The 9947-nt window shown below is 48.1% G+C and overlaps 1 protein-coding gene across 1 annotated transcript; it reads right to left on the bottom strand.

The window, feature by feature from the left end:
* Window positions 1–8: 8 nt before the first annotated feature.
* pitrm1 (pitrilysin metallopeptidase 1) lies at window positions 9–8804 on the bottom strand. The gene is made up of 27 exons (XM_076044490.1): window positions 8548–8804; window positions 7907–8012; window positions 7613–7719; window positions 7382–7533; window positions 7161–7275; window positions 6600–6696; window positions 6295–6455; window positions 5955–6081; window positions 5641–5729; window positions 5391–5519; window positions 5029–5142; window positions 4834–4930; window positions 4484–4618; window positions 4223–4361; window positions 3918–4034; window positions 3694–3823; window positions 3418–3538; window positions 3168–3244; window positions 2914–3079; window positions 2646–2746; window positions 1986–2106; window positions 1823–1873; window positions 1545–1657; window positions 1317–1439; window positions 1016–1161; window positions 757–859; window positions 9–384 (listed from the first exon to the last, which is right to left on the bottom strand). Exons 1-27 carry the CDS (start codon window positions 8592–8594, stop codon window positions 291–293), a joined length of 3078 nt encoding a protein of 1025 aa, XP_075900605.1. The 5' UTR covers window positions 8595–8804; the 3' UTR covers window positions 9–290.
* Between the last annotated feature and the right edge of the window lie 1143 nt (window positions 8805–9947).

The raw sequence follows: 9947 nt of genomic DNA, 5'->3' as shown, positions 1-9947 counted from the left end.
GGCTGTGAAAAGTCAACATGTTGTCAGTGACATTTTTATTCCAAACGTGTTCCTTCCATGATCACAAAATAAATACATCACTTGGGTTTTTGTCAGTAAATACAACACTTGGATTTCTTTTTAACGCTATATACAGAACACAATTGAGAGAGACATTGGTTATGTTGCCACCGAGTCCGGGACCAAAACACTACTGAGGCTCCAGCTCTTCTTGGAACACTGCTCCGGCTTTGATGAGTTGCGCTCAGTCAGTCTTCTCAGCGTGGCGCGCAGATTTATTATAAATCATTTTATTTAACAACCCAGGATGGGTCCTTTCTGACCGCGTCGTTTTCGGGGCCGAGGATGGCGACGCTGCACGTTCTGTGAGCGATGCTCAGGTGTCTGCGGGAAAACAACAACAAACCAAAACACTTTGCTTTACTTTCTCCGTCAGTCAGAGAAACGACACGCACTTAAAATGACCAAGTGACTTTAGGATCAACGGACTTGTAACCCAGCGAATTTGGCGCCCGCTGTGTACACAGCGCCCCCAGCTGGCCGCTTAATGCACCATGTAACTTTGTTTGCCTGCATCCAAAACCGTCTAAGAGGAATATGTTGCTGTTGAGTTGCCACCTGGGGGCGCTGTGCCTAATACATACACTAATACATAATAAAAAAGAATTCCAAAACTACATCTTAAGATTAAACAAAACTACAGTGTTGATTTGCAGTATTTTTTCACGCTTTTTTCACACTGAGCAAAGATTTTACCTCCCGGCTGCTTCCACCAGACTTTTGTGGGTGACGGCAAAGAGTCTCTCTCTGTGCTGCTGCTTCATTTCATCTGTGACTCCACTGAGGAAGCGACTCATTCCTGCAACACACCGGGCCACCAGACGGAACATAAAGCTCTTGTTAGACAATTCAAAAGGTCCCCATCAGAGGGCGGAGCCAACACCTGGCTGTGGGTGTGGCCATTGTCCTCTGAGATGGTGTTGACGAAGATGAATGTGAATGAATGACGTCTCACCTTTGTGAGCAGGCGCCACCGGGGAGTCGACCGCAGAGAAGATGGACAGTTTGGCTTCGTCCACGTCCTGCTGGGTGAACTGGCCGGACTTGGCCCAGTCCACGCCTTTGTGGAACGCCGACAGAGTCTGCACGGAGTTTGGGTCCCTGGCAGATAAATTGAGAATAAATAATATCAATGAATAAATTGAAGAAGAAAAATAATAAATAAATTGAGAAATATTCTCTGGGTTTGATTTGTTTCGTACGATCCCACCAGATCAAGCTGAAACTATTCATGTTGTGCACAATCAGGCGCCAACCTGTATGAGTAAAAGGAGAAAAGCCCGCCGCCCATCCTGGCTCCGCCCCCGTAAGCTCCACCCTTCTCTCGGATCTCGCCGTGGAGGAACTTGGCCGTCATCAACCTCGCCAAGACGCACAGACTGTGAGGGAAGGAAATAAACGGTCATTCAGTCACGTGACGTGTGACACTAGCAGAAAGAGCAACAAAGGCTCAAACACAATGAAGCGTTTGGCTTCCTGGTTACCTGGCGTAGTCCTGGTGGGAGAACGGCACCGTGCGAACGCTCTCGCTGATAAAGTGGACTGGGAAGGGCATCGTGAAGAAAGTCTTCATCGGGCACGGATGGAAGTTCAGCTCCTGCAAAGTGATGGAGAAACAGATTGTTTGGATTTCTTTCCACCCCGACAGAGGAGAAAAGTTTTCAAATAACTGTAAAATGCAGCAAAACAATGATTGAACCGTCTCAACAGTCTTCCATAAACACAAAGGGCCAAAGATCCATGTGGCTGGGTTTCAACTTACAGAGATGAGTTTCCTCTTTGGTCCAGACTCATTCAGAGGGTCCAGCGGCATCTTCAGCACAGAGACATTTGAAAATATTAAACCAAACAAAAAATGAATAAATATATGATAATGAATGAATGTGATGGGATGCGAGCAACGATCAATGTGGCTGCTGTCTCACCTCTGTGATGTTACTTTTGACAGGTTTGTGATGTCTTCGGCTTCCGGCGATGCCCTCCATGAACTTCTCCAGCTGGACGGTTGTGTCAGACATCTTCTGAGGAGTCGCGTTGATGGCACACCTGCAACATCACACGCATGAATCGAGGCTGCCAGGCTACTCACAAACCACTAGGGAAGTCCGATATTACCGGCCTACCGATATTATCGGCCGATTAAAGGCATTAAAAATTAATATCGGAAAATATCGGTATCGGGAAAGAAATTCTCCCGAATTTAGTAGTCATGCCAAAGAATGAATTCCTCGAATTTCCTGGTATTACTAAATAGTAAATAACAATACTTTACTCGTCTCTACAACGCTTGATGATGTCATCAAACCGCATCGAAGCATAACAGCAAGTGACTCGCGTGTTTCAGCAGAGTGGTTTCAGTGGTGGCTGGCTGCTAACAAAATAGCTTGTTTGTAACTGATGACATTATGCAGTACATCCAGCTGGACATCACAATACTAATTAGCCATAATGTGTTAATTCCACGACTGCATAGATCGTGTTCGGTTGATATCGGTCTCAGAAATTAGGAGTTGGATAATATCGGGATATCGGTAAACAAAAAGTCAATATCGGACATCACTACAAACCACCTTGTCGGGACCCACCTCATGCTCTCAGGGTTGAGCACCAACTTTTGGATGCGCGGGAGAGCTCGGAGGACCTGCGTGAGGTCAGACATCTCTGCGATCCTCTTCATGAACTTCACCTGAGGTTCAGAGAGGATAAAAACTCACTCGAGATCAAAGCAGCAGCTTCCCGTTTCTGACCCTGCAGATCGTCGGCTGTAGCTCCGCCCTCTGTCTCCTCAGAGGACACCGACTGTTCTGGCCATTCTGACACAGTGAGATGGACCTGGACTTTTTCCACCCTTACCTGTTCCATCCCACCGAATGTCTCCTGGAGGTCTCCTGCGGGGGTCAGGTGACGTCCCGCACGGGTCATGGCGTACATGTGACCGGAGTAGGAGATCCCATTGGCCAGCTCCTGCGCCGCCATCATCACCAGCACCCTGAGCCGCTCCTCGTCCTCAAAGTGGGGGCTGCAAGACCAACGTTCACCTGTGTCACAGTCTGGACGGTGAGGTCTGGATAGGAAGGGGCCGACGGCTGCCGGTTGGACAAACGCACCTGTTGAAGATGTCGCTCCACAAATGGAACATGTGGGGGAGGTTCCTCTCCAGGCAGGAGGAGGACAGGAGGACACCCTGAGAGACAAACCACAGATACAGCGAATGAACGGTTGACCTTGCTTCTGCAGCAGTGAACCGTCTGCAACACGCTCACGTCAGTCAGCGTCTCTCTGATTGGAGCAGATTTGAGCAGCAGAATCACCGCGTGCGGCAGGATCCTGAACTTCAATGAACATTTGCAGTCTCACCTGCTCGTACACGTCCAGATGGTTGGAGTCGGGGGTGATCTGGGTGGAGACAGACATGCCTCCTGTCCTCAGCTCCATCTGCTGGGCCTGCTGCCTGTAGTCCATGGCGCCGCAGCCCATCCTGAGGGAGCAGAAAGAGAGAGACACACGCACACACAAAAACAGAAACACACATTTAATTGACAATGAAATGAGAAGATGTCCTTCATTACAGCACCTACATTCAGCAGCAGCATATTTCAAGTGTGATGAGCTTTTCTCCATGCCTTCACTCACTTGGTGATGACGGAGCAGAAGAGGGGGATGTAGAGGCGGAGCTCCTCGGGGACGGTGTTCAGGCTACACATGGCCCGGAAGTAGACCAGACCGTTGGTGGGCTGCTCGCAGAGCTGGACGGGGACGCCCCCTGAGGAGACGGACGTCACAGTGCGGCTCTTAAACACGTGCAGAGACACTTGAAGCTGTGTGGATGCGAACCCTGCGGGGACAGGGCGCCGTACCTGCAGAACCCATCTGGACGGCGGTGACGGGTATCGTGGGCTCGACGTCAGACACTCTGAGCGCTGGCAGGCAGGAGGCGTCCTGCGTTTCACTCTGAGCCGCCAGCAGCTCCAGACCTTTGCAGGAGGAACAAACACCCATATTTAACGCTATGTTGCACGTCATGCATCCTATTTAGCCTTCCGTTTACCAGGCTGTAAACAGAGGGCTAAGTATGATGTTTTCTCGACGTGGAGAGTAGCAGCAGACCTTGAACTACTCAGCAGCAACCACACAAAGAAACTAGCGACAGCATTATCGTTACCCTTCTCGTAGATGTCCGTCTTGTCTGCGTCAGAAAGACCCTTGATCTTCCTGTGAAGCTTCTCCTCTTCCTCTTTGGCCTGTTTCTCCAAGTAGTTCTCATCAGGGCTCATGGACAGGGTCAGTCTGTGGCCGTTCTCCTGCCAGAGGGTTCAGATTTATTTTTGAAGATTTTTTTAAAGATATGTTTTGCCATTTGTACTAGAGGACATGAGATAATGACACAAAAATAAAAAAAATCCCAGCAGTTTGTTTCAGTCACCTTAAAGTATTGTCTGACTTTGTCCTGCAGGAAGTGCGGGTTCTCCTTTAAGGCCTGCCTGAAGCGAGAAACGCTCTCGTTGATCTGCAGCAGCTCCACCGGGTCACCGTCATGGTTCCATGACGACGCAATGTACTGCAAACACACACAGGACGTGTCAACATCCGACAGGAGGTGACTGATTCTTCCCCCAGCAGGTTTCTATGAACACGTCAGCAATATTTTCTCGTATTTCGCCAGAGAGAAAAAACAAAAAAGTTCTATTAACAACTTGCACGAAGATCCTTTATGTTGGCAACATACATGGAGGCTTACAAACACGGCTATGGAGACACTGCTGGTGGACTCACCGAGGCCAGAGACAGGCCAAAGTTGGTAGACTGATGCTTCATCTGGATCTCGATCTTGTGGAGGAGCGCCTCGATTCGTTCATCCTCAAATCCGTTCCTGTTAGCGACGAGGAAGAGACGGAACTCCGTCACATTTTTCATTTCACCGCCTCGGTCCTGCAGCCCCCACCGTGACCTGGCGACCCCGTGACCTACTCGATGATGTCGTTGATGGTTTGGCTGATGATGTGCTTCACCGTCTCCGTGTCCTCCTCGGCCATCCCCTGCAGCCCGATGCTGAAGGACGCCTCCTTGGTGCTGCCGTCGTATCTGAGCAACAAGACGTTTCACCACAACGTTAGCATGAGACAAACAGTGAGATATCATACAACCGGAGTATGAAACTCCCTGCACGGCATTATTAGCATCATTTTCATGTCTGCCTTTGGGGCTGCGTCATTAAACAAAAACACACAGCTCAAGTCACACCGATAGTTTGTCAGATTGTATTTCGCAGTGCGTTCCCTCCTGCAGCAGCTTTAATGGACGGATGTGTTGCGGTTTAGCTGTGTGCACACCCTACGACGGAGGAGAAGTCCGTTCCAATCTTGGGTTCGATGAGAGCTTTGTAGAAGGGAGCGTTTGGTCCGGAGATCATCAGGGAGGAGAGCAGGCTGAGAGTGAAGTTCTCAAACGTGTCGGTGATGCTGCGCAGACACCAGGACAGAAAAGACATCAGACAGCAACAAGGAGAAAGGAAAAGGCTGCTGCTGTCGTACGAGCATCGGTGACGACGCGTGAAACACAAGAGAGGCGACGTGGTCTTACTCTCCCAGCAGGAAGCTCACACACAGCGTGTTCTGCCTCGACTGGTCTGGAGCCAGAGCGTCAGGGCTGCAGGTCACATGATCCTCTCTCTGCGGGGGGGACATTAAAGGAAATGTGCTCAATCAAAACATTTTCTCTCAATACTATACATGTGATTGATGACCTAACATTTAAACACCACAAAATTTTAATAACAAATTTGACTCAATGTGGTTGCAGCTGGATGAGAATCTCAATCCGACATGAAAGCCATTTGAATGCGTCGACGTGTGTAAGCAACCACTGATGTGCTTTTGTCCAGACTGGAAACCTACAGGGTTGCTCCAGCGCGGCTGGGCCGGGACCTCCGTGTTGGGGTTGATGCGTTCAAACTTGGACAGAGCTTCCTCCTCGATCTGCTTCAGGTGCTGTTCCAGGGGCAAATCTCCATATGTGAAGAACCTGGAGGACACGCACCACGGACACACACAGTGGGATTGTTGATCCTTTCGAAACAAACTGCTTTCTAGACGACGTCAAATGAACTGGACACACACACACACACACACACACACACACACACACACACACACACACACACACACACACACACACACACACACACACACACACACACACACACACACAGGGGCTGTTGTTAGTGCCGCCGCCTACCTGGCATTGCTGGGGTGGTAGTGTGTGGCGTGGAACTGTCGCAGCTGCTCCCAGGTGAGGTCGGGGATGGCGAGCGGCTCCCCCCCGGACACCACTGAGTAGGTGTGGTCCGGGTACAGTTTGTTCTGGAGGTGCTGGCCGTACACGCGCTCATTATCGGACTGCAAGAACACACGCAGACATGCGAAGACTGTGAAGTTAATTTTGCATCTGTACATCTGTGGTATCTGATAGGCATTTTTAGGTACACATGCAAAGCCATCATGGCCGAGCTCTAAAACTAAAAATCTTGAGCGTTGACTTACAAAAGCACCTTTCATTTCATTGAACACCACCCCTTTGAACACCAGCGGTGTGTCCGGATCCGCAGGGTTTTCGTTCTCCAACCTCCAGCCCTCCTGCCTGCATCATTTGCACACAGTCATAGTTAAAAAAAAAACAATGAGATGGTTAACAGAAAAAAAAGTGGTTTAACTCTTTGTAAATATGAGCCAAGGAACTCTGAGATTAGAAATTGACAGAGCCGCTGAATCGGCCAATCAAACCTACTGTCTGAGCCTATTGTTAAGCACAGAGGACGGAGGAAGCGACCACTGTTTAAATGAAGTGCTGTTTACAGAAGGTGGAGGAGGGTTTATCTGGGGACGGTACCACCACGGTGTCCCTGATGCCTCAGACCACCTGGAGGTCACTTCATAAACCTCAAGAACAAAAGCTCATTTGCGAACAAAGAGAAGGGAGACACAAAAGTCTCTGCTCGCCACTCTAACGATTGAATTAATGTAAAAAGTAGAACCCACCCCCCCGCCACGAATAAAAAAAGCATTTTGTTGGTCTGTGATTAGGTGCCTCCTCCAGAGTCTTACCGGAAATCCTGCTCCCGCAGACACGGGAAGAAAACTGCATCCAGGTAAACGGACAAGAGATTGTGGAAGTCCTTCCCGTTTTGCGTTGAGAAGGGATACATGGTGTAGTCACTGGCTATGGGAACACACAAAGAAACACAATGACAACCACTGTGTTATGAAGTGGATTTAGGAGAACCTTTTGTTTTCAAATAATTTTGGGACCGCCGGCGTCTGCGTACCCGTGAAGGCGTTCATGAACGTGGACAGCGACCTGTTGAGCATCTTGAAGAAGGGGTCTCTGCAGGGATACTTCTCAGACCCGCACAGCACCGTGTGCTCCAGGATGTGCGGGACCCCCGTGCTGTCCAGGGGAGTGGTTCTGAACTGGACGCTGAGGAAACAAAGAGGAAGTGGTCAGCGTTGGGAGCTCGCTGAGCTACGGCTCAAGCAAACACTGGCGTGCACCAAACCTGAAGAGGTTGTTGGAGTCATCTCTGGCCGCATGGAGGTACTGAGCTCCCGTTTTATCGTGGGACAACTTCACCGCCGTCAGGAACAGATCGGGCACCGCTACCACCTGGACAAACAAGAATTTCAACGGAAGATGATTCAATGTTCTTCTCCGTGCTATTCGAAATTGTCCAATGGCCCCAGTTAACCCGATATTAACATCACTTAGATTACTGAAAATCTCCATATGTACTATATTTCCCCTTGAAAAAAAACAACCTAACAGTTATAGTAACGATGAGATTTGACCGAACCTCTCTGACTGTAAATCCGTGGATTCTCTGTCCAGGTTGGTACTGGGTGGCTCGTTCTCTTGCCGAGGTGCTCATCGATTTCCATAACCGCTGCTGTCCGTTCAATCTTGAACAAAACAAACAATAACAACAAAATTTTACTCAAAAGGGGGGGATTCATCATCAAGCGTGCGGGGGGGGGGGGGGGGGGGGGGGGAACCCCTCATATTAAACAAAGGCGTAATTTTTTTGTTAAATACAAGAGGCATTTTAATACAAATGGTATGCACTGAAAATAAACACTTTAAATATTTAATGTGAAAGTGATGTCCTGCGACCTTGAGTGCAGGAGGAAGCGAACTCTGAACCAAACTCGATTAATATGAAATGACGCCAGTGAGTATGAATGAAGTTTGGTTGCATCAGCTGTTTCATCACTTTAAAAGTCGTCCTCAAAAAAACAACAACAACCCCACAACCACTCGAATTAAACGTCCCATCTAATCTGTCCACCAAACACACGCTATGGCTGTTGTCAAGGCACAAGAGCAACAACATCATCAACAAAAATATCTGTATCGCACGTACAGTGGATTGATGTGCTAACATTCAGTTAGCACACCCACAGGCTAACTGTACGTCCCGTTAGCTAGCTAACTTACCGTAGATGTCGAAGTTTCTGGATCGCGGTTTTTGCTTGCCAAAACATGGTGGCGGCGGCGGATTGCTTAATCTCCTTGTTTAGGCGAGTCACACAACGTCCGAGCAACAAAGGAATCTTTTCTCCACTGAAACGTGGTCAGTTATTGCACATACTTTCAGTCAGGCACGCCGGGCTCTTGCGTCCTTTCACACGCCGTGTTTCACCCTGCGGCTGCTCAGCTGCTCCGTAAATACAAAAAAAAAAAAAAACCCACGTTCTGCGGCGCGCCTGCGCACAGTATAGATTTGACAAGCATCCACCTTAGGGAAACACTCCATCCAATCACAATGTAAAGCAGCACACCGTGCAGCACACCCGCAAGCTGCGCTTCGACCAGGAAATATACTCGTTTGTGATTGGTGTAAGGAGAAAAGAAGGACGGACATGATTGGGTGCGCGACACGTGCAATGTTACAAAAGCGTGACTGATACTGTTGTAATTCAACCTGTTCTCCAGCAAACGTCACTGTTCACCAATTCCAGACTTTCCATTTCATACACATATATAGAGGGAATAATAACATACATAATTATATAATAAACATTTCCGTCTGTTCTATCATATAACTGTTCAATAGTTATATTTCACAATACTGTCAAAGAATTACACAAAACCTCATATTATTTCATTGCTTTACTTCCGCTTTATATAAAGTGGGAACTATAAAGCATAAACTTCATGTAATGACTGTTTCACTAAATCACGTTTTATGCATCAATGTAAACAGTGACTTTTCTTGTTTGCTTCTTTCTTATGAGAGGAGGAGTGATAGAGAGAGAGAGCGAGAGCGAGAGAGAGAGAGAGAGAGAGAGAGAGAGAGAGAGAGAGAGAGAGAGAGCGAGAGAGATATGCTTTCTGACACCCATGGTCATCTTTTGTTTCCACTGACCGCATATGGGAGCTTTCCAGCAGCATGAATGGAAGCCTTCGTGAGGAGGCAGGAGGCCCCTTTTTTATTTCCAGACACAGAAATATCTGTGGCCTCCAACATGATCACCCTGGGGTCCTGCTGAACCTTGAACTCACAAAGGTTCGGAAAAAAGACGCACTGCCAATGGATTAAGAAATCCATGCACACATACATAGGTATGGACATTTACTCATTTCCAAATAAATACATCTGACTTTGTGTGTACAGAGTGAGCGTGTTTCCAGGAAACACCTGGAGCACTTCTCCCTTGCGACTTGTAGTCCAGTGTGGGCAGTGAAAATGGGTGAATTGCAAGGATACTCAACAATAAACAAACACACACAATTCAAAGTCAGTATTGTGTCGGCGTTATTTATTTATGATGTGCATGTCAGAGTAATGTGTGTCGTGTCCAACATGGTTTTGTTTTTAAAACGTTTGATAGAAG

Source organism: Nelusetta ayraudi, unplaced genomic scaffold (assembly GCF_046127955.1).
Source record: "Nelusetta ayraudi isolate G7.1 ecotype Tasmania unplaced genomic scaffold, CSIRO-AGI_Nayr_v1 ptg000081l, whole genome shotgun sequence".
NCBI classification, from domain to species: domain Eukaryota; kingdom Metazoa; phylum Chordata; class Actinopteri; order Tetraodontiformes; family Monacanthidae; genus Nelusetta; species Nelusetta ayraudi.
Note: the sequence above shows the minus strand (reverse complement) of the source record. Positions and strands in the feature narration are given on the sequence as shown.

Bases quoted from the DNA above. Each gene is read 5' to 3' on its own strand.
- pitrm1 (XM_076044490.1), bottom strand. From the start codon at position 8,594: ATGTTTTGGCAAGCAAAAACCGCGATCCAGAAACTTCGACATCTACG. The intron at 860-1,015 runs GTGAGACGTCAT...GGTGTGTTGCAG, and splicing joins GGTGGCGCCTGCTCACAAAG to GAATGAGTCGCTTCCTCAGT. The intron at 385-756 runs GTAAAATCTTTG...GTTTTCCCGCAG, and splicing joins CTGGTGGAAGCAGCCGGGAG to ACACCTGAGCATCGCTCACA.